The following is a 23,870-nucleotide window of genomic DNA, read 5'->3' as shown; positions in this document are numbered from 1 at the left end:
TCGCCATTGACTACCATACATATTTTTTTCCAAAATAAGGTCTATTTTTTTCCAAAATAAGGTCCCATGAGCGGAAGCGGAGGGGCGGGACTTAGGCTCTCTATTAAAACAAAATTGTGCATGGATAAATAATTTATAATTATTGCTTTATGTGCATTAAATCACAAGTTAAAGATAATCTATTAATATGTTATAAATGTATGTAGAAAAAAAAACATTATTCGTTTGTCTTAAAATAAAATGGCCTTAAAATCATTCAACTTTAACTCATATTTTAAAACATAATATTTGTCTTTTCACCTGCAGGTTTTCAACTGTTTGTTTCTCAACTCCCCTTCGTCGTAACTTTTCGGGAAGAACAGATTTACACAACATAAATTCCTCAGGTCCGGGAGACTGAGGAAAAACAAAGACTGTGTCCCACTTCTTCCACTCATTCTGAAAGAGAAATCGTGAGGGTTAATTGGACAAACTAACACAGTCACTGATCTGTGACCAAAATTAACTAATGAGACTATATCCAAAGATTAAATGAAAATTAGATTACCTCCAATAAAAAGTTTACTTATAATTTAAGAAAGAAAGAAAGAAAGAAAGAAAGAAAGAAAGAAAGAAAGAAAGAAAGAAAGAAAGAAAGAAAGAAAGAAAGAAAGAAAGAAAGAAAGAACTTTTTACCTCAGTGAGGTTATACAAATATGTTGAGGTAAAACGGCACTTTTGGCGGCAAGAGCGAGGAGACACTAAAGGCTCGCTTGCCAGTGTTTTAAGTGAACAACACACACTCTTATCTGACACAAAAACCTAAACGACATCAACAACAGGCGCCTGAAACAGCGTTAAGGGCAACCCACTTAAATTATCGTGACTACCGGACATCACTAGATTAACGTGATGGCGATAAACTGCAACGTTTCCGTATTGCGTGAGAACCGTGCTCTCGACTCGTGAACTTTCGTGAACTTCAGCCGAGTTGATTCGTGTGCTTCACCGAAACCTATGACCCTATGAGTTGATTGATAGCCCATGGTCCAATCAAAACAGAGACACCGGGAAACCCAGGAAAGATAACATCCAATCAGATTTCGTCTTAAGCGGAATGGGCGTTGCCTGTCGAGTTGGGAAATACATTACAATTGTTAATGTTGGTGCCGTGGTTGATCCAGTTGTGAAGTAGGTGAAGTGAACGGTTCGTAGGGATACTTAGGAAAGTGTCTGAACAAACAACACACATTTAAATAAACCAATGGAAAACAACGGAACGGACGAAAAGGAAGTTAAATATTATCGCTTGTCAGAGGTGGAGGAACGGAACTCTTTTAAAAGTACATGGATTATCATTCATAATAAAGTGTACGACGTCACAAAGTTTCTCGAGGAGGTGAGTTTTTAAAACAGAGCCTCAAATGTTCTGTTTGGTACCAAACACATAGCTTACATTTGCATCATGGTGTTGTATTGGAATTGTGTAATGCTTGCATTACGTGTATTGCATTGTATAAACATAGCCTAGATCAAATATATGTGCATAAATCAAATATATGTGCATTATAATGCATGCAATAAATTAATGCATGGGAAAAGTCAGTACAAATGTTTACACTGCTTAAAGTGGGTACTGAATGGAGTGACCTTTTCCAAGTTATCTCAAGAGATTTAATTACAATAGTTTGCCAAACAATGTGTTTGGTGTGAAATTGGCATTAGTGTTGTAACTAATATACCTCGCTAAACAATCAAATGCACTGTATTTTTTATTTATTTATTATTAAATGTGCTTTTGGTGGTCAGATTTGAATGAAGAAAAGCTGTAGTTGCACCACACACTAACTTACCTTGCTGTAATTGATCAGATAACCACTCTAACATTTTACAACTTTCTCTATAATCTTTTTCTACTATTATCTAGATCTAGAGAACCACCTGTTCTAAACATTTTACTCAAGCTTGGTCTAAAAGTGCACATAAGAATAGAGGTTGCCCGATAATGGACTTTACCGATAGTGACACTAGGTTGGCCCACACTGGCCAATAAGGATTAATGAAAAAAAATGTTTATAAAATTGATACTGAATGAAAACAAACATAACACATAAACTAGTGCAGAACTTTATTACTAAAATGTAAACAAACAAACAAAAAAAATCAGTACTAAACCATGAAAACTTGTTAAATATATATATAAAAAAATATATATACCTTGATCATTCATGTCAGTTCATAGTGCACTAACTAATGTTAAGAGAAACAACTTTAAAATGTAAAAAAAAATGTATTAATAAATATTGAAATTAACAATGAACTATATTTTTATTTGGCTAACCTTAGTTAATGTTACAAATGAAATCTTTTCATAAATCCAAACAGTCATGCTTAAAGATGGCCATCTTTAAATATCTACACAAAGGCTGTATCATTGAAATTAGATGCATGTTTGTTGTATAATGTATCATCTACACTCTAGTTGCTTTTATTCTAGAACACTTGATGATTATCTAATCAAAACATCAAAATATGAATTACAATGACGAAAAATAGAACTGAAACCGAATGCATTTCTGATTTGTCTTATTTGGAAGAAGAAACCGCTGAACAACACCAACGAAGAAGCGTCTACCGGAAGTATTGGCATAACCACGCGAGTCGAACATGAGTAGCTTACGTCGGCGGTCCAAAGTGTGGCTTCACTTTTCTAAAAATAACGAAATCTCGGCAAAATGCAAAATTTGTGACAAAAGGAGTATTTGTGACAGAAGGAGTATTTCCTTCAGAAAGACCGTTGGTTAGCAAGGTTAGCTAAACTTTTTTGACCCTGCCTCTTAAAAGAATCGGAATCGAGAATCTTTAGGAACCGGATTGGAAACAAGGAATCGGAATCAGAATCGTTCAAATTCAAACGATACCCAACCCTAGCTGTCATAAATTCAAAATAATCTCTGGTACTTTTATTTCCTATTATCTCTGTAAAGCAGCTTTGGAACAATCTACATTGTTAAAAGCGCTGTATAAATGTAGATGACTTGACTTATAGGGCTTTGCTCTGATGTCCACAGCACCCCGGAGGAGAGGAGGTGCTGCGAGAGCAAGCAGGTGGAGACGCCACCGAGAGTTTCGAAGATGTGGGCCACTCGTCAGATGCACGCGAGATGGCCAGTTCGATGCTCATAGGAGAACTGCATCCAGTAAGTCCAGAAATCAGGACTGTTGTGGAGCATTAGTGTGAAGAAGACCTTGTGTGCTTTCGGACATTTCTGCTTTTGTGAATAAACTGTATTTCCAGAAATATTGAAAAAAGTATTTCAATATTTAAATATTTTAATAATTTCTTATTAAAAGTAAATCAAGAAAAACTGAAAGGCTAAACAATTGACCTATTGCTAAGCCACGCCCTCAAACGTGGCGAGCCAATCACAGTGCGCAGCTAACCCAATACACTCGGACATTCTCTGCTTCCACGTCCATTGAAATGCCAAAAAAGTCAGATTCGTGGTTGTATCAAACTCGCAATTCTGAGATAAAAAATTCAGACTTGCGCGACAAACTCGCAATTTTGAGATAAAAAGTAAGACTTATGAGGTAAAAAGTAAGACAAGACATAAACTTACAATTTCGAGATAAAAAAGTCAGACTTGCGCAAAAAAACTCACAATTTTGAGATAAAAAAGTCAGACTTGTGTGACAAACTCGCAATTTTGAGATAAAAAGTCAGAATTTTAAATTGTAAAAAAAAAAATCTCAGAATTGTGAGTTTACATATTCTTGACTTGTAATTTGGACTTTATACTTCGCAGTTTAAAGATTATATCTCACAATTCTGAGAAAAAATTCAGAACTGCAATACACAAACTTTCAATTTTGAGAAAAAAATTCAAATTATCTTAAAAAAAAAATATTATTCTGTGTCGGAAACAAGCTTCGGTTCAGCTCTCGAGGGCTTATTTTAAATTGTACCCTGCATGTTTTTTCAAAGTCAGTTTTGCATCTGTTGCTTTGCAACCATCAGTCAGCACTGACAGTCTGGCACACAAAAAGACATGAATAATCATTAATGACTGATTTATAGTTTCAGTGAAGGGATTACATCACACCAATAGATGTCAATGGTAACCTATGCAATACAAAATATGTATATATATCCAAAAATACACAAACTTCCCAATCCCCCTGAGATATCTGGAAATGATCAAGTCTGTTGATTCATAGCTGTATCTAACAAAATCTGAGATGTTCATAGACCTCCGGGGGCTTGAGATACTATCAATAACCTGGAATCCAGTTGAATTCCTCTTGAAGGACCTGTAATGCTGCCGGATTCAGCACACAGATGCTATCAGGGAGTTGTGCACTTTATAGAAATGAGTTACTTTAGTTGGATACGAGATAGCAAACCACAGAACAGTAATTCAATTTTAAAGAAGCAGAATTAAAAAAGAAATGCATTGAACTGCGGTGAGGTATTTGGATTAATAATAAGACCTATTTAATGGTAATTAATGCTTTGTCAATAAAATGTGAAAAAAAAAAAAAACTAATATTTTTGAATCATGCCTCTCTCCTCTTGTTTCCTTTCAGGATGACAGGGACAAGATTCCCAAACCACCAGTACGTAAAGCATGTTTCAAATCAAACACAGCACTGCCTTTCACTGTTTTTGTCTCACATTTGGTAGAACCACCTAAAAATGCATTTGGTTTTCTGTTGAACAGGAATCGCTTGTAACAACCGTACAAGAAACAACAAGGTGAGTTTACATGAATGCACAAACATGCCTAAGAATATCTCAGGGTTTGAATGATATATTTCTCGCTCTTTTTTTCTTATATGAGGGATCATGTTCTTTTGAGTCCATTGTTCATTATTTTCACTTTCCATTGTAGTTCAGAAACAGCAAGTATCTGGTTAATAAGCTAATTAGCAAGTGCTTTGAAATCTTCCGTTTCATCTCTTGTTCCAGCTGGTGGTCAAACTGGTTAATTCCCGCTGTTGCCGCGGTGATTGTCACGTTCATGTACCGTATTTACACCACAGAGGAGGCATGATGGGATGCTTTCTCAGAGCGGCGCCCGGCTGAAACTACAGTACCCATAATCCATTTCAGGTTTAACCATTACCATAGAGATCCTACAAATGAAGGCAACTTTTGTGTTAGTTTTAATGTTTGTTGTTAAGTTTATCCCTTGAGATTTAATTCCTGATATGCAGATGTTTTTTATGATAAATTAAAATACTTAGCATTATAAATATGGACGCTAAAGATGAAGTTTTTGTTGTCTAATTGTTTTTCTGTTGTGTAAAACTGTGTATACCATTATTCAATTGAAATATACTGAATATTATCACATACATTAACACAACAGTCCTCAAAGAAATAATTTAATTTCACTTGAAATGCATAATTTTCATGTGCAAGTTGATCTTTCTTGGACCAGGGAGAGATGATACAAGTTGTTTAGGTCTAAAAATAAAATTGTATGTATAAAATAGAAGAGGATATTGTTTATTAAAATCGTTAACCTGCCAACATGAATTATTATTAGCAGCTGATAATCATAATAAGCTCCAAAATCAAAAGTTAAAAAAAAGATAGTAGATTTTGCATAAATAAAATGAAGATTATTTTTAGGACCATTAAGAATTTTTTGAATTGTGACTTTATTTTTATGACAATAAAGTATGTTCTTCTCATCTGCAATTTTCATTTTGCATTACAATAATGTTCAATTGTCTTGAAAATAATGTTGCAATGCGAAAACGGTCTTTGTTTTATGCAAAACATAATCTAATACCTCTCTTTTGATTTTATGGAGAAATATGAAGCTAGACTGTTCAGAATGTGATTGTACACAACCTAACCAACATCTATCATTATGTGCTTAATTAAGGCAAGTTCTTTTAGTCGGTCAGCTAGAAGTCACCACATCTTTAGTGAAGAGCAACACTGTTATAGTTGTGTACACGTCGATGTGCCGTTTAAATGCATGTCAGTGTACCGCCTTGAACGCTGCTTATACATTCCCTTTTTATTTTAAAACAAACTGAATGTAAAATACTTGTATATGATACGAGATTCAAGCAACTTTCCCATAGAAATGTTGAGATGTTTGCAGTGTCTTCATTGCTACTGCTACACTAATGCTAATGTGAGAGAATCACACGCGCACACACACACACACACACACTGTAACCTGTGACTCAATGCACCAGTCAAATCATTCAGCTTTACTGTGTCCCAATAAACAAAGGAACTAGTTGTGTGACTTGCTGTTCTTAAGTTGTTCTTATACATTCCCAAAAGGGTTTTTTTTTCACAGTGATGCAACAGAAAAACCATTCAGTCTACAGTTCTTTTATTTTTAATTTTTTTTTACATTTTAATGAACTAAATAACCTTTTGTTCTTCCATGGATGTTAGTGTTTTTAATGGAACCATAGATGCCAATAAACAACCTGAATTATTAAGAGTGTATATTGTGGTGCCAAATAATATTTGAACGCTAACAGTAAGTGAATTTCATTATTGTTTGATGCCATATCAAACCAAGTAAAATTTATGAGTAACCCTCAAACCGTATTCACTTTATGGCCCTTAATCCTGTAATTGTGGACAAATGTGGGCACAGAGGACTCGGGTGTGATCCTAATTTTTATTTATTATAAATGTTATATCACTGTCTTCGATAAAGTTTTGTCTATCCATTTATGGTGTTTGTTTTTTTTATTTTGGGGGTATTTTTGAATTTATTTATTTCAAAAAGTACCATATTTTCGATGTAAATTATGCTTATGTTTTATTTTTTTAATGTTTTTTTAACTACATTAAAATATCATTCGAATAAGTTCTTAGAGCTAAAACCTAAAGATGAAGTGACTTTGCTGTCACCTGGTGTCTTATTTTGGCTTATGCTCTAAATTACAGTTTTTCCCATTCATTTCTATGGGTGCCCATTTTTGACCCAAATACAAGATTAAGGAGGTTTTTTTCACCCACTTAACATTGTAGAACTGAGTCAAAAAAAAATGTGTGTTCAGGGGGCAAACTTAGGAAAAGTAGCCAAGTCTTGTACTGCTCAGATCAAGGGAAGTATTTTTAAAAAATAAATCAAAACTATTTTGCCCACATTTGTCCAGAATACGGTTTTAGGGTTAAGTCATTAATGTTTCGACATTTTAGTGTCAGGAAATGTTACAACACTGACATCTGCTGGAGATTTGAGCTGCTACATCACTGGAAAACCACTTGTTTCAGTGTTATTGTCTGTAACCTTTAGTAATAGTCATGAAAAATAGCTTTAAATGGAGAGCCATAATGTTCACAGTTGAGTAACAGTTGAATATAAATTGCTATTAACACAAGTTCTTATTATAACCATGAGCTGCCATCTCATTGAGCTCTTTATCATCAGCATCTACAATTCTCTGGTTTAACATGTCAGTTTAGCGTGGCAGGTCATCTCTCATATCACTGTGACATATGTGTAAATTAAAAGTTTCACTTGAACGTTTCATCTTGTAATCGCATCTAAACGCCTTTGGACTACGTTGCACCATATATTTGCTCATTATGTAAACATGTCAATAAAAAAAGGCATTTTAGATCAAGTGTACCGTCCACTCGTGTTGTAGCTCGTCATTAATGGTGTTGTAACATTGCAGTGTGTGTGTTTAGTCTGATAACAGCATGTTTTGAAGCTCTCACTGACCTGCGGTCATTTTGAGCCAGAAAGCTGTACTGACACACACACACACACACTGGATGGACACACTGTAGTGTGTTTATGCTTCTGCTGGTTACATCTGAAGCCTGTTGCCCAGTTCTCGTAACTGGATTTAAACATTTAACACTATAAATGTTTCCATCTAAACCACTCTCACTGGATTTACTGTAGGTGTGTATGCTGCAGGGAACGCACACACAGATATTTAGACCAAAGACATCATTGTAACTGATGTTGTTCAATAAACAAAAAGTTCAAACCAATGCAGTTCCACAAGACGTCAAATGAGGGATCAGACCTAAATAACCTTATAATATTTATATCGGATGGGTTCATAGTGTATGAGTGTATAATATTGCGTCATTTGGGATACAACTACTGTCTGGAACAGGGCAGAACATGTAACATTTCATCATCTTTGTTGATCTTGGAACAACATTACAACCGACAAATCAGATTTAAGGGAGACGTTTACAGTTTATATCAAGTTTACGCTAGCCTATATAAAATGCTGGGTTGTTTTAACCTATTTTGGGTAAAAAATGGACAAACCCAAATGTTGGGTTAAAAATGTAATTTAAAATTGTTTTTTAAAACTGTATTTTTTTTTTAATTAAATTTTAATCCAACATTTGGGTATGTCCATATTTGACCCAAATTAGGGTTGAAACAACCCAGCATTTTTTAGTGTTATTTTTTTTATGATCAATTGGTTAGAAGTACATGTTTTTTTTTTTACTTTGCTTTAACTCATCAAAATAAGCTAAGCAATTTTCAACATTTTTAAAAGCTATATACAGTTTTTCTCAAGCTAGTTTAATGAAATTAAAGTTGAAATCACTTAAACATCCATATTGATTGTACTTACAAATTTAAGGCAGCAACGTGTCTAACTTGTCAAAACAGGAAGTGTGTGGAACAGCAAGAGAACATGTTAGAAAACCCAGTGATGTTAAACTGAACATCAAAACTTTTGGAACGCAGCCCGACCAATCAAATACCAAGACCAGAACTGTTTTATAAAGCATTTAATAAAAAAAAATAATAATAAAAAATAAAGTCTCATTACAGTATGTTGCCTACTTTTTTATTGATTAACAAAAGATCTGTAATGCTGTAATGTTGAAAATGTTTTAAATTCAAGTTATCAATTTAAATCCATTAATAAATTTCATTATACATAAGTTTGTAATTAATAAATCAGCATTTTTGTTATGAACTGCTCCGAGAAATGGAGATGAAGATCCAAATGCAGCTTTAGTTAAGAATAGTCGTACAGGTAGGGTCAAGAATCAGCAGACAGGACAATGGAGAATATAGTGCACTGTAAAACAATATTTTCAAGATTTGTTATCACAACATATTTTCTTTGTCAAATCAACTTTATAATAATTTATTTAGTTGAGATAACTTATTATTTTGAGTTTCTGATGATTCAATTAATCTCCATTGTATTAACTCACTTTTTCCAGTTCAATCAACTTAAAATTTTAAGGCAACCAGGTTACTTACTTCTTTTTTAAGTTAAACCAACAATATTTTTTACAGTGTAGTAATCACAACATTTTTTCTTTTGTCAAATCAACTTAAATTTATTTAGTTCAGATAACATATAATTTTGAGTTTCTGATGATTAAATCATTCTCCTTCATCGTATTAACTCACTTTTTCCAGTTCAATGAACTTAAAATTTTAAGGCAACCAGGTTACTTACTTTTTTAAGTTAAACCAACATTTTTTTTTTTACAGTGGGGAATCCAAAAAACAGACAGAACTAATCAGAGTCCAAGAACAATCCAAAGTCAAAAACAGAAAACAAACACGGGAAACCGCTCAGAAATGCAGACACACACACTGAACAACAAGACTTTGCAATAAGTGAATGTGAAAACTATAGGTATTGATGGTGTGAACTAAACAAGATAATGAGAAACAGGCAAATGAGATTAGTGCTGATGAGTCCGGGCAGGGAGTTATGGGAAATGTAGTTCGTGACTGAAACATGATCATCTGGTGTGGAGTGCCCTCTGATGGCTCTCAAGGGCACTCCATTTCTGAAGGATCATGTGACACAAAGACAGACGTTATGCTGAAAATTCAGCTTTGATTACAGGAATAACTGGCAGTTTACACTATATTCACATACAAAACAGCCATTTTAAATTTGTATAACAATATTTCATAATATCACTATTTTTACTGTATTTTTCATCACATAAATGCAGCCTTGTATACGAGACTTCTTTATTTATAGTAAATATTACTATTACACTGTAAAAAAATATTGATGGTTTACCTTAAAAAAGTAAGTGACCTGGTTGCCTTAAAATTTTAAGTTGATTGAACTGGAAAAAGTGAGTTAATACAATGAAGGAGATTAATTTAACCATCAGAAACTCAAAATAATAAGTTATCTCAACTAAATAAATTATTATAAAGTTGATTTGACAAAAGAAAATATGTTGTGGTAACAAATCTTGAAAATATTTTATTCGTGAAATGGTTTTGACAGTTTCGAAATCCCCCTAAACATATTTTCGCATATATTAAAAGTAACCCTAAATTTATTGCATATTCAAGGAATATACAATACAGTTTCGGATGACTAACTCTAATGCGCCAGTGCCAGGATTTCCAGCAGGAGCCATGAACTAAAATTGGGCAGATACAGCACATTTTAGTTTTATAAAAACTGCATGATGTTGTATTACATTTACAGTATTCTTCAATTAAGTTATAAATCCTTGCAACTAACCTCTGACCTCAAGAAAAACTCTCTTTATATGAACTTCATAGAGTAAAGAGAGTGTAAAAGTGCATGTTGACATCTGTGCGTTTGATACTGATCTGGTTATAGAGCCGCGAGCTGGAACCAGTATTGTGTGGGCGTAACCAGTGTGTAACTGATTACTACGTATACACACACACACACACGTGGAGCTGTCTTCACATACAAGGGATTCTCCTGGAATGATACATTCTGCCATTGGACATTACAGACCCGAATGATGAGCATAATGAATGAGGAGCAGATGGAGAACGGAGCGGACTCCGATGACGACCTTCAACCCGAGGAGATCCCCGCGTACCTGAAAGACAGGAGAAGAGCCAAGTCCTTACCTGCGTATCCAGACCAGGCGAATCTGTACCATCAGATCTCCCAGAGCTGCAGGAAACGCGTGAAGTTCGCGGACACGCTCGGGTTAAATCTGGCGAGCGTCAAACACTTCAGCACGAGCGAGGACCCTCAGATTCCGGCCAAGGTGTTCAACAGGCTGAAGAGTTTCCCCCTTCACAAGGACCGAGAGTTCATGGATGACTTGTGCGTGAACATCAACTCCACTCTGACACTGGACTATCTGGTCCCGACGTTCAAGATGCCCGTGGAGTCCGGAGACTTGGAGACGCGGCTCGCGCGCTGTCGCGTCGCGCTGGAAAGCGTCACGGTCACACAGTTTGATGTCCGTGGGATCATACGGGCGATGGGAAGGAAAGAAGTTGGGGTCAGGTATACTTTCAACGACTGGCTGTCGTTCGTGGACGCGCAAGCCATCCCCGTGCCCACCGAGGACACGACGCACGGAGCGCGCTTCTCCTTCACCATGTTCACGCCTCCTTTCTTAGATCCGAGCGCTTCAGTGAACTTCGCCGTATACATGAGGGATGGTACATCTGAGTTCTGGGACAACAACGATGGGCTGAACTATTCCCTGAAGTACCACAGCTCGTCATCCATTGAGACCGCAGCTTTCCACGCGATATGAAGTGATGCGCTTTTACGCACGGCACGCTGCGCCAAATCGGTGCGTTTGGACCTCACAACTGACTAAAACGATCGACTGATGTTACAAAACATACATGAATGTGCTCTCAAGTGGATATCAACGCTCAATGTTAAACTATTGAGTGGACTGACATTTCAACAGCGCTTTTCACAATCTTTTTTTGTAAGCAGCTTCAACAGGGAAATAGCAATCAATGATCACCAATCAAATATGAGACTATTCAAAGAGAGTTGCGTCAATATCCAGTTCATTAATGATGAGACGAGTTAAATTCAGCTAAGCTGAAGAGCGTCGTTATTCAGCTCGAGTTCAGTTCAATACCAGTGTTGATGTTGCAAGATTGTCAATTATCTTGATTGATAATTCAGCTCAATTCAGTTAAGTTTTGTCCTCATCCAATAGTGTGAAAACAATTTGATGACATTGCTTAGTAATACAAGTATTGTCCTAGTATTAAAATGTTTTAAATTAATAGTTTACCAAAATAAAAATAAATAAATAAAAAGATTAAGAAGAAATTTCTGTCATCATTTAGTTGTTCCAAATCCGTTTGACTTTCTCTTTTTTTTAAAAAAAAGTGAAGTTTTGAGTTCAGTTCATGGCAACACTGAAAAGTGAGGCTTTTTGAATATGCAAATCAGATCTTGTAGTGAGAAACAGCCCATTCTCACCCCCAAGTCGTCACCTAACTGACGCCTTGGGAAGCATTTAACCATGCTTCAATATCTGACGCTTTAGGCGCCCTTTAGCGTCAGTTAGATGACGCCCTAGAATCGCGTCATGTAAGTGACGCTAAAGGGTGCCTAAAACGTCAAATATTGAAGCATGGTCAAAGATGACGCCTTGGGGTGAGAATGCGTTGCGAGAAAATGACTTAGGCTGAATTGTGGACTGTCTCTCACTCAAAAGTTATTGTTTGATTCCATTAGACTAGGTTTAACAATTAACATAGTCTGACTAAAATGCATATTTGAGCTGTTTTAACTGAAAGCAACTTGCACTGCCATTGTTTGTCTCAAGATGCACATCAGTGATGTTTCCCCTCCTAAAACACAAGGCCTAATCCTGGCTTAATCTAAACCCTGTCTGTGGAACCAGGAAGTTGTTCGGACTGCTTTATTGTGCCTTTTTGAAGCATGCAATGTCCCGTTTAGGAGACTGTTGCATGGAAAAGAGCAACTTGGACATTCTCCACAACTTCTCCTCCTGTGTTCTAGAAGAAAGAAGGCCAAATAGGTTTGGAATTACATCCGGATGAGTAAATGATGACACAGATTACATTTTCATGCCAAACAATGCATGGAATGTAACCTGCACTATTGGTTTTCTTCCACAAATGAGTCATCAGTGTCATTTATTGTTTCCATCATGGCTGCAGTTATTGACAGTGAAGACAATCCGAGGAAACCGCACAGCAATGCATTATGGGATATTATCAGTTACATTCGATTTGGGACAACCAACAGATGCTGCTGAAATTAGCTTCTCAAATTGAAATGAATTAATGATGCTTTCGCTGCATTGGACTTTAAAGTTAAAACGTTAATGTCGACATTCAACTGTCAAAATGTATTCATCATCAAAAGCACATTAGCATACACCTGAATAAAGGGTTAATAACACAAAGTGTATGAATCATTGTAGATTGAAAGACATTCTCCATTGAGAGTTTGAAGACATCAGAAGTGAGTGTTTACACTTCTCTCAGCAGGAGGACAAAGAGACTGGCTGTGTCGAAAGTAAAGTAAGTCAATAAGTCGTCTATGTTTCTGCATATGAGATATGCTATCTGTCATTGTAACTAAACTCCAGCTTTGCCGCAGTTTTTTTCCTTACCTTTGTTGTTTGGTCTATGTTTGACTACGGGCGACATACTGTTTACGAAATGCAATGTTTGTTTGAACATATGCCAATATTCTTAATGTATGCACATGAGATTTCATTTACCGGCTGGATTATACTCAGTGAATGATGCCTGATAATGTGTGGATGTGAAATAGCTGATTGACATTTAATGTTTCTGCTCTGTAAAGAAAAACCTCAAATAGTTGCATAAACTGCTTAGACTATTCTTTAAAAAAAAAAAAAAAAAAAAAGTACCGTAATTAATTTGTTTCTTCAAAACTGGTCCTAACTTTTTAAAGGCCCGGTTTTACAGACAGGGTTTAGATTAAGCTGGATTAGACGCCCGCGCCCTCAGATCAGTTGGACGTGGCTGTGGTTACAAGAGGTAAAAATGATATAAATACTGTTCGTTTTCTCACACAAACCGCTCGTTTCGTGTCTTAGGCCATCAATGTGTACTTACATTTGCGAGTGATTAACTCATGTTTAATTTGGACTTCTCTGTGCATGCTCTTTGAGGTGGTGACCATAGACCTCCATTATATGACTGACAGACAACAACGATTTGACCTATAAATATCAAAATTGAAAATACTGTGGAAACAAAGACACCTACATCTTGGATGCCCTTGAGGTAAGCTAAAACATATCAAAAATTAATTTCAAAGTGAACTATCCCTTTAAGATATATCAGTGCAAGTTGCTTTCAGTTAAAAACAGTCATTTAAGTCAGAGTCTATCTGTGAAATCAGGGGGAAATGTTTAATTGGTCTAATTTGAATCTAAATTACCTCTTGTTTAAATGCTAGATGGTCACACTCATTTTCAAGACACTTGCCTTAACACAATGGCTAAATGTATGCAATTATGCAAGAATTGGTTGTTAGAAAATATTCATATTTACCAAGAGTTGGGCAAATGCATTACATCTCAGGTGAAATAGCCTATCTCAGCTGCTAAAAGGCAACTCTGATTTTTGTTCTTGTTGATATTCTGCTTTATTGTCACAATACAGTAACATAGCTCCAAATAAAATATTCACTAAAGTCTCATTTTAATTCTCATTAACACTGCAATGATGAATGCAAGTATCTGCCTCATGAATAAATGTAAATGCGCATGCATAATTTCATTCAGATCTCTACATCTCTGTTTGCATGATGCGCTTCTAACTGGGCCACATGTTTAAACGAGTTTTAAAACTGTTTGCTTTTGCTATCCACAATCTGTTGGTAGGCATTGAGTAATGTGATCTTTATACCGTCCCCATGTTTTACTAGGCCATCGCTGACTGAAAACTAATAGAATTAGCTATTTTTAACCACTCGACCTTTACCGTTTGTGAAAAGATCAATGAAAACTGTCTTTTTTTCCCAATAACCCACTCAAAGTAATGTAACTTGCATGAATTTATCGTAACAAAGCAAGGAAAATACAATATGTACAATTTCCACGACATCACATATACAGTACGGTGTTCATCTGAAATGAATGTGTAAACAGGAAGAGTGTGTGTGAGATCCATTCTGATGAAGGTCTCCAATGCAGATCACCATCATGACCAGCAGATGTTTGAAGAATAGACATCAGTTCTGTCGTCTGAGGACCATCACTTCCACATCACATCAATCGCTCTTCTTTTCCTCCGGTTCCATCACCGTCTTCTGGATCTCAAACATCTGCCCTATAGACACCTGTGGACAGTGACAGAGATCACGGTAATTATCAACTGAGATTAAAGTGTGTAATTATACAATTCGTCATTCTGATTGGTTGAAATATTCCAAGGGAGTTTGAGTTTTTTACTTTTTTTTATAATTTTACAGTTATGAGGTAGTTCCAAATTTGTGTGATTATAAATGACTGGTAAAAAAAAGTCTCACACACACTTCAAGGAGTATTCACTTTTTCAACAAATTTTGCTGATAATTTACTCACCCCCATGTCATCCAAGATGTCCATGTCTTTCTTTCTTCAGTCGAAGAGAAATGAAGGTTTTTGATTAAAACATTCCAGGATTTTTCTCCATATAATGGACTTCATTGGGAACCAAACGGTTCAAGGTCCAAAAGACAGATTCAGTGCAAACTGTTCAAAGGGCTTTAAACGACACCAGACGATGAAAAACAAGCGAAACGATCGCTCATTTAATAAATAAATAACAAAATTTAAGTTTTATAAGCTCAAATGGTCGCCTTGCTCTGTTCTGTGACGCACGTTCGTGACTCTCCTGTTCGAACTCGTTCATCAAAATGAACAAATCTTTTTTTCATGTCATTTGGTTCATTCAATGAACGAAATGAATGAGTTGACAGTTTGCACTGAAACTGTCTTTTGGACCTTGAACCGTTTGGTTCCCATTGAAGTCCATTATAAGGAGAAAAATCCTGGAATGTTTTCATCAAAAACCTTAATTTCTTTTCGACTGAAGAAACAAAAAGAGATGGACATCTTGGATGACATGGGGGTGAGTAAATTCCTCCTTTAATATACCTCATAATTTTATCATCAAAATAATTCTCCCTCTTGCAGCTTCTCTTCTCTGATGAAGAGGGCGGGGCTATAACCTGTCACTCACATCATGAGATCAGCCAATAGCAAACCACAACCATCCAATCAATTCCTCACAGACACCATCAAGCCCCGCCCTACATCTGTTCTAGTTCCAGAAGACCGTTTCACTCAGAAATACAGTGGTTCCTCAAAGGCATTCAGTTTAAAAGAAAAATACTGAGAGGCGAATTAAAATAAATGAAAACAAGAGATTAATCACAGTTACATGTTTAACCTTTTGACACTCCTCCAAAAACAGCTTCTGTTCTTACTGTATATGAGTGGCACTGAACGGCAACAGTGTCAGGAAAGTGCACTAAAGTCCAAAGGATAGTTTGTAATCTTTATTTGTCTGTTTTCAGCAGTCCTGAACGAGGCTAAATCAATACTGAACAGAGAAGTGGCCTTCATGATGAGCGGGGACAAACTGTGTGTATGAAAAGCGAGTGTTCGAAACGTCCATCGTCAAAACCACAGGAAACAATGAACCAATCAAACTGTATCAGTGAGAAATGAGATGCGAGTAAAACAAGCAGTATACACACACACACTCTTTGAGACAGAGCCGCAGTTCAAAACATGTCCAAGATGCTAATTCTGATAAGTGTGTGCGTGTGTGTAAAAATTAGAGCCAGACCGATATATTGGCCGGCCGATATTAGGCATTTTCCAAAATATCGGTATTGGCAGTTATAATGGACGATAAATTTATATTTAAAAAATATACTAAAAACGGATTAAACACGCTTGAATCATCTCTCCTTGGCCTGTTATATTGAAAATGTATGTTTTATAACTTGCAGTATGATGTTATCTATTGCTAATCATAGACTAGCTAACCACAAAGCTAGCTAATGCCATTATAGTGGAAGACCGCTAACGTTAACATTAATGAGCTTGGAAACAACAATTAACTTTTTCTGCCTAAATAAAGTAATGATTACTGTATTTATAACTAGCATATCTCTAGTTACAGCCCTGCATTGTAAAATATAAGTTATACTTGCGAGGAGTGAACATTTAGACATAGAGAAAAAGTATCAAATGTATCTTGTGCAGAAAAGTTAGCGTTTCTTTTACACATGTGTGAAATCCAACAATATTTAATAATAAAAAAATCGGCCGATATATCGGAATATCGGATTTTAAAACCCAAAAATATTTGTATCGGTATCGGCCTTCAAAATCCTTTATCGGTCGGGCTCTAGTAAAAATATAAGTTATGAGTAATTATAAATAATAATAATAGTGAGAAGAAAAATACAGACTGCCAGCTTAATAGTAAATATTTTACAGATATTAAAATTTAATAGTACTGTAAATAGTCAAAAACAACAACAAAAAAATGACTAATCATTATCATCATCATCAGTGGCTAGAAAAAAAGATACACTGACAAATTAGTATAAAGTTTTAAAATTAATTCACTTTGGTCTTACTGACAATATTAATGCCAAGGATTTAATTTTGAAAACAACACGTTGTCTTCACAATATGATCTTTAATATTTCCCTTTATAAATGGGTATTTATACATGAAAATACAGCCTTTATACTTTAGGGTCCATCACAAGTACATCACATTTTGGTGTCCATTTTAGGGCATCATAAGCCAGAAACCCCTTCACTAGCCTTTAAATACCGATCAGTCAGAAGTAAAACGGCTTTATCTTATAAAAAATATCTATGTTCAGTCCTGTCTATAATGAAACCAAGATATGATTCAGCATAATCTTTCCCTAATTATCCTTGTGTTAAATATGTGAACACCTGACCGATGCTTCACATAAACCAATGCATTCTCATCCTAGGGCGTCATATAGTGACACTTTTGACGATGCGTGTAAATCCAACGCACATTTAGCGTCAATATAACACGCTTCGGTTATGGGTAGCTTTAGGTCTGGGGTAGGGTTAGGGTTAGACCACTAGGAGGCGCTTTCTAGCCCATATATATCTGCGTCTCATATTGGCGCTAAAGGGTGCCATGTGTGTTGGATGTCTACGCATTGGCAAAAGCGTTGTATATGATGCCTTGGGATGAGACCGGGCTGGATGAACACGTCTCAAAAAGAGCCAAGGAATACCGGGAATATGAGGAGGATTTGCCAGGAGAAAGTCAAAGCAGAAGGGAAAGATGCAAGGTTGGTGAAGGGGAAACACGTGGCCGTTTTCCACAGTGATGGCTCAGCAAAGAGGAACATTAAGATCCATTTCTGAGCTCTGTAAATATTCCCAGCGTCCCCGTGACACGGGCCATCTGTCAGCTCCAGCCTCTCTCCCCGTGTCTCCTGTCCGTAACCTCTCTTTAAAACAGAGGAGAGCCGGATCCCAGGGGAACGAGGCCAGATGACTGATGGGATGACGAGGGAACAAGGTGCATTATGGTCCAGGTGCCAAACGGAGGAGTCAAGTGGCCAGCTGGTTTCAATTATGGCAGGTATTTAGTCGAAATAAGGTGTAAACAGCATAACACTTTATATAACACTTCATTTGTGCGCTGATGCTCAAATGAATTAAACTAATTAAAAATTGCTCTTGTTTAGAAATGTGGGTTTTATTTCTACCTTTTCTAATTTGTTTTTGATTATTTGGCTGGTGTTAGTGTTATTAACTACAGGCTGTAGTCGTGAATTGGTCCATTCAGATGATTCATGCACAATAAATTAATTTCAGTCTCTGTAAAATGTTAAGATTTTTATTTTTTATTTTTTATTTAGGTGTTTTCTAGCTGTACTGTAAATGTAAGCTCAAGATTATAAGTGAATATAAAACTGTTATATATCATTTATTGTTTGGAATTGAATATTTGCTAATATTGTTATTATTGCATGTGAAATAAATACTGCTCTGGTATTAAAAATAAATGAATGATCTGCATTACTGTATATACACTCACCTAAAGGATTATTAGGAACACCATACTAATAGCGTGTTTGACCCCCTTTCGCCATCAGAACTGAACGTGGCATTGATTCAACAAGGTGTTGAAAGCATTCTTTAGAAATGTTGGCCCATATTGATAGGATAGCATCTTGCAGTTGATGGAGATTTGTGGGATGCACATCCAGGGCACGAAGCTCCCGTTCCACCAAAGATGCTCTATTGGGTTGAGATCTGGTGACTGTGGCGGCCATTTTTGTACAGTCAACTCACTGACATGTTCAAGAAACCAATTTGAAATGATTCCAGCTTTGTGACATGGTGCATTATCCTGCTGGAAGTAGCCATCAGAGGATGGGGACATGGTGGCCATAAAGGGATGGACATGGTCAGAGACAATGCTCAGGTAGGCCGTGGCATTTAAACGATGCCCAATTGGCACTAAGGGGCCTAAAGTGTGCCAAGAAAACATCCCCCACACCATTACACCACCACCACCAGCCTGCACAGTGGGAACAAGGCATGATGGATCCATGTTCTCATTCTGTTTACGCCAAATTCTGACTCTACCATCTGAATGTCTCAACAGAAATCCAGACTCATCAGACCAGGCAACATTTTTCCAGTCTTCAACTGTCCAATTTTGGTGAACTCTTGCTTTTTCCTATTTGTAGTGGAGATGAGTGGTACCCGGTGGGGTCTTCTGCTGTTGTAGCCCATCCGCCTCAAGGTTGTGTGTGTTGTGTCTTCTTCACAAATGCTTTGCTGCATACCTCGGTTGTAACGAGTGGTTATTTCAGTCAAAGTTGCTCTTCTATCAGCTTGAATCAGTCGGCCCATTCACCTCTGACCTCTCGCATCAACAAGGCATTTTCGCCCACAGGACTGCCGCATACTGGATGTTCATTCTTTGTAAACCCTAGAAATGGTTTGTGTGTGAAAATCCCAGTAACTGAGCAGATTGTGAAATACTCAGACACCAACAACCATGCCACGCTCAAAATTGCTTAAATCCCCTTTCTTTCCCATTCTGACATTCAGTTTGGAGTTCAGGAGATTGTCTTGACCAGGACCACACCCCTAAATGCATTGAAGCAACTGCCATGTGATTGGTTGATTACATAATTGAACAGGTGTTCCTAATACTCCTTTAGGTGAGTGTATATTACTCTAGCTTGGAGTTTGTTGTTAGGCCTTGTAATGCTTTAAAGAGCCTGGTTCTGAACCAGACTGGATGATCAGTGAAGAGTTTCTTGAACAAGCCTGTGCTGTGTGTGTGTGTGTGTGTGTGTGTGTGTGTGTGTGTGTGTGTGTGTGTGTGTGTGTGGAGTTGTGTCCTCTGCCAGAGCTGGAGTCACTCCTGAGTTTGTGCTGTGCCATCACAGACATCAGCAAAGCATGCTGGGAACAGCACACTCCAGGGAGACACCTGTGCAAACTCATCCAGAACACACTCCATCTCTCAACATCAGCAATATCTGACCAGAGACTGACCTCAGAGCAACACCTGCCATAATCAATGACGGAAACCATACTTTATCAGCTTCTGAAAGACACATCCCGCAATATGACTGGAATACCGTATAACAGCACTGGGACGTTTGATCAGAGTATGGCAGTAATATATATATATATATATATATATATATAATTGGCCGATATCTGCTTATTTGAGATTATCAGCATTGACAGACTTTTCTTTCAAAATCTTTTTTTTCTCATTTTTTGATTATTATTTATTTAATATATCAGTTATACTGGCCATCAGCAACCCTGTTTTGTATATATATATATATATATATTGATATTAATGGCACCAGCCATTGAAAAATAGGTAAGGAGAACAAAACATATAATAATAATAATAATAATAATAATAATAAAATAGAAAACATAACATCAATAAAAATATGATTTTATACTATTTGAAATTGTAATATCGATAATTACTATTATTCTATTTTTATTATTATGTAAGAATATATTCATACATTATTTTAACTAGACCTACATGTTGTTATTATTAACAGGCCTACAATTATTCTAACACAAGTTATCACAATAATAGGCTAATCATAATAATAATAATAATAATAATATATATATATATATATATAGTGCATATATTGCTGCATTTTGGAAGGTTAAGGTTCAAACTATTTGATTTTGAGTTTCATTATTATTATTATTATTATTTTATTATACAAGTATATGGTAAAATATTATTACATATTATTATTATTTTATGTTATCATACTATTATTATTTCATGTAAGTTATTAAAATACAAGGTAACGTAATAATACTATTGTGCATTTATTGCTGCATTTTGGAAGGTGCATATTGCTGCATTTTGGCAAAATCTGTTGGCAAAATTCTAATGTGCTTGCGTCATTCAGCCAAAGGGTTGCGCTTTAATGATGATTGATTGGCACAACAAACACAAATGAGACATGCCAACTAGTTACTGACCTGATGCAGACTGATATACACAAAGCTGAAGTGACTGATATTATCTTGTTCTGGCGCGTAGTTTACCCATAGACTGTAAAAAATAGGGTTTACCTCAGTAACATGAAGATAAATAAGCGAGGCAGTTTGCAATCTGCCTCACTAGCTCTATGAGGGCTCGCTGCAGTTCCAGTTGTCACCACAGATTTGCCTTGTAAATGTGTGTGGCGCTGTAGAGCAGTGGAGGCTCAGAGACTCGCTTACTATCATGAACACACGCCTGCCGAATACACACGCTACATTTTAATATATCCCGCTCACTTTACGACATGAAATAGTCAAGAAGATCTGAAAATATTTGTTGCAGAATGCTGAACACATTTACAAGGTATTATTAATTCAGAGGTCTATGTTAGGATAAATATTTAGCTGGGGCTCTATTACAGGCTGAGGCTGGTTCAATGTACTGGCATTGAGGATTACACACACGAGAATCAGGGCACATGCATGAAACAAGTTCAGACTCTTCCAAGTCTATAGATGATGACGACTTGACTTCTGTAAACTCTCACACACCGTGGAAGGCTTCTTGGAGGAAGCCAGCATCTATATTTGTGCTCCCAGTAGGTTTGGCACAGATGTTTTCACTGGTTTTTGAAGACCGCACAACAGCTGCCTGCTTGTCAAAGATGGGGATTCTGGGAGATTACAGATGGCTGTCCTATACATTTGAGAACCACACCTAAATATGACCAGATGGCACAGATATACGTGTATAAACACTCACGGTGGATATTACTTCACGTACTGTCACAGGTGAGTCTTTTCATGCTTTAAACATGACGTTAAGGGCAGAGAGCAAGCATTCAAGCATTTCTGAAGGGATTATTATTACTGTAGTCCACATCCGTACAGCCAGGAGCTTGTGAACACACTACTCAATCATGATTCATGTCCACATCAGGATTACTTAAACATCACAGGTGTCTTTATTTAAGGTTAGATACTGTTTTCATTCAGTATCTACGTTAAAAACTATGAGTTCATTAATCGGTTATCGGTCAGCATGATCTAGTTATCGTTATCGGTAAAATACACTATTGGTCGACCTCTAATTCGGACAACAAAAAAAAAGTGTACATCTATACATCACTTCAAGTGGAGAAGCCTGTCATTTAATTGGATTTAATTAATCTTTGCAGTCAGGGCTGCACAATATATCAAAATAATCGAAATATCGATACGCATTTCGCAACGGCCTGCAATAACTGAGTCATGAACAAAAGATAAAGACAAAATCACTCGCTGCTCGGCTAGATAACTTTTGTAGCTTTAATAAGAATTATATATTTAAAACTAAGCAGTGTTTTATTTTTACATTTGATTATTCAGTTTAATGTACGCCTACCTGAAACCCTAAACACCGGTGATGTTAGTTACCAGAACACTTCTTATGTCATACAGTAAAACACTTCTGTTCACTTTCAGAAAATGGAGGGATGTTTTCTTGTCACAAAAAGTTATATACCGTAATTAGAAATATGTTTCTAAGATAATTTAAGTTTAGTTTACATACTTTAAGCATTATCGTATCGCATTATTTATTATCGCATATTGCATTTTTCTTCAATATCGTGCAGTCCTAATGCTGTTGTTGATGGATATATAATGTGTGTGAGATGCTGCGGTGACAGTGCAGTTATCATGAACATGGTCATAATAACACAGTTAAGAAGAGATCCTACAATACAAACAATTCAAGTAGAATTATTACAGCAGACATTTATCTCTAAATGTAGGTTTCAAATATGACAAATAATTTAAATGTATATGTACAATCATCATATTAAAGTACATTTTATATAAAAATATATTGTTGTTTTCTAAACAGTCATATAATATACTATAGGGCTATGCAAAGATTAAGATCCATAATAAAAGTTTGTGTTGACATAATATGTCTGTTCTGTGTATAATTATGTTGTATATATAAATACATATGAATGCATGTATATTTAATAATTATTTGCACAGAAATACTGTATATATATAAATATATATATATATATATATACATATCTATATTATATATAAATATACATATTTTATATACAACATATTTTATTAAATATATACATGCATGTGTGTGTATATTTATATATACTAAATAATTACACAGAACACACACATTATGTAAACACAAACTTTTTTGGATATAATATAATATAATATAATATAATATAATATAATATAATATAATATAATATAATATAATATAATATAATATAATATAATTCAAACATTTGGGGTCGGCTAGATTTGTTTAATGTTTTTGAAAGACGTCTGCCTCACCATGGCCATTTACTTTATTAAAAATAGATTTTATATATATATATATATATATATATATATATATATATATATATATAATTTATTATTTTAATATTATAATATTTAAAATTTAATATTATAATATTATTTATTATTATAATAATATTTACTATTTTTTTAAGAAATATCATTTCTATGTGGATATATAGTAAAGTGTAATTTATTCCTGTGATTAAACCTGAATTTTCAGCATCATTACTCCAGTCTTCAGTGTCACATGATCCTTTAGAAATCACTCTAAAATGACGATT

At 35.6% G+C, this 23,870-nt stretch overlaps 4 protein-coding genes across 7 annotated transcripts in view; 2 read left to right on the top strand and 2 right to left on the bottom strand.

Annotated features, from left to right (window-relative positions):
* c22h18orf63 (chromosome 22 C18orf63 homolog) overlaps window positions 1-984 on the bottom strand; it is a 151,246-nt gene extending 150,262 nt beyond the window's left edge. For both annotated transcript variants that reach the window (XR_016149144.1, XM_039690412.2), the window contains exons 1-2: window positions 676-984; window positions 301-438 (exon numbers count right to left, since the gene is read on the bottom strand). Coding sequence is in view for 1 of the 2 variants with exons in the window: in XM_039690412.2 (XP_039546346.2) it covers window positions 301-437 (137 nt within the window). In the remaining variant the exon portion in view is untranslated. The remainder of the gene's footprint in view (window positions 1-300; window positions 439-675) is intronic.
* Window positions 985-1,128: 144 nt separating this feature from the next.
* Window positions 1,129-6,254, top strand: cyb5a (cytochrome b5 type A (microsomal)). The gene is made up of 5 exons (XM_039690585.2): window positions 1,129-1,378; window positions 3,051-3,179; window positions 4,570-4,599; window positions 4,704-4,738; window positions 4,952-6,254. The coding sequence occupies exons 1-5, from the start codon at window positions 1,244-1,246 to the stop codon at window positions 5,034-5,036; spliced, it is 414 nt and encodes a 137-aa protein (XP_039546519.1). The 5' UTR covers window positions 1,129-1,243; the 3' UTR covers window positions 5,037-6,254.
* Window positions 6,255-10,702: 4,448 nt separating this feature from the next.
* Window positions 10,703-14,394, top strand: ppp1r3g (protein phosphatase 1 regulatory subunit 3G). Of its 3 annotated transcripts, XM_089125543.1 has the most exons (3): window positions 10,703-13,241; window positions 13,642-13,727; window positions 13,862-14,394. In XM_089125543.1, exon 1 carries the CDS (start codon window positions 10,718-10,720, stop codon window positions 11,474-11,476), a length of 759 nt encoding a protein of 252 aa, XP_088981669.1. In that variant the 5' UTR covers window positions 10,703-10,717; the 3' UTR covers window positions 11,477-13,241; window positions 13,642-13,727; window positions 13,862-14,394. The 3 variants fall into 3 exon arrangements, with proteins under 3 accessions (XP_088981669.1, XP_088981668.1, XP_088981667.1); XM_089125542.1 differs by having other exon boundaries at window positions 13,642-14,394; XM_089125541.1 differs by having other exon boundaries at window positions 10,703-13,727.
* A 339-nt stretch (window positions 14,395-14,733) lies between these two features.
* lyrm4b (LYR motif containing 4) overlaps window positions 14,734-23,870 on the bottom strand; it is a 60,017-nt gene continuing 50,880 nt past the window's right edge. The window contains exon 3 of the mRNA XM_039690659.2: window positions 14,734-15,036. Within this exon, the coding sequence (XP_039546593.2) occupies window positions 14,968-15,036 (69 nt within the window). The 3' untranslated portion in view covers window positions 14,734-14,967. The remainder of the gene's footprint in view (window positions 15,037-23,870) is intronic.

Source organism: Pimephales promelas, chromosome 22 (assembly GCF_988280905.1).
Source record: "Pimephales promelas chromosome 22, fPimPro1.hap1.1, whole genome shotgun sequence".
In the NCBI taxonomy this organism is placed as follows: Eukaryota; Metazoa; Chordata; class Actinopteri; order Cypriniformes; family Leuciscidae; genus Pimephales; species Pimephales promelas.
The sequence above is the reverse complement of the archived record's forward strand: the minus strand, read 5'-3'. Positions and strand labels throughout refer to the sequence as shown.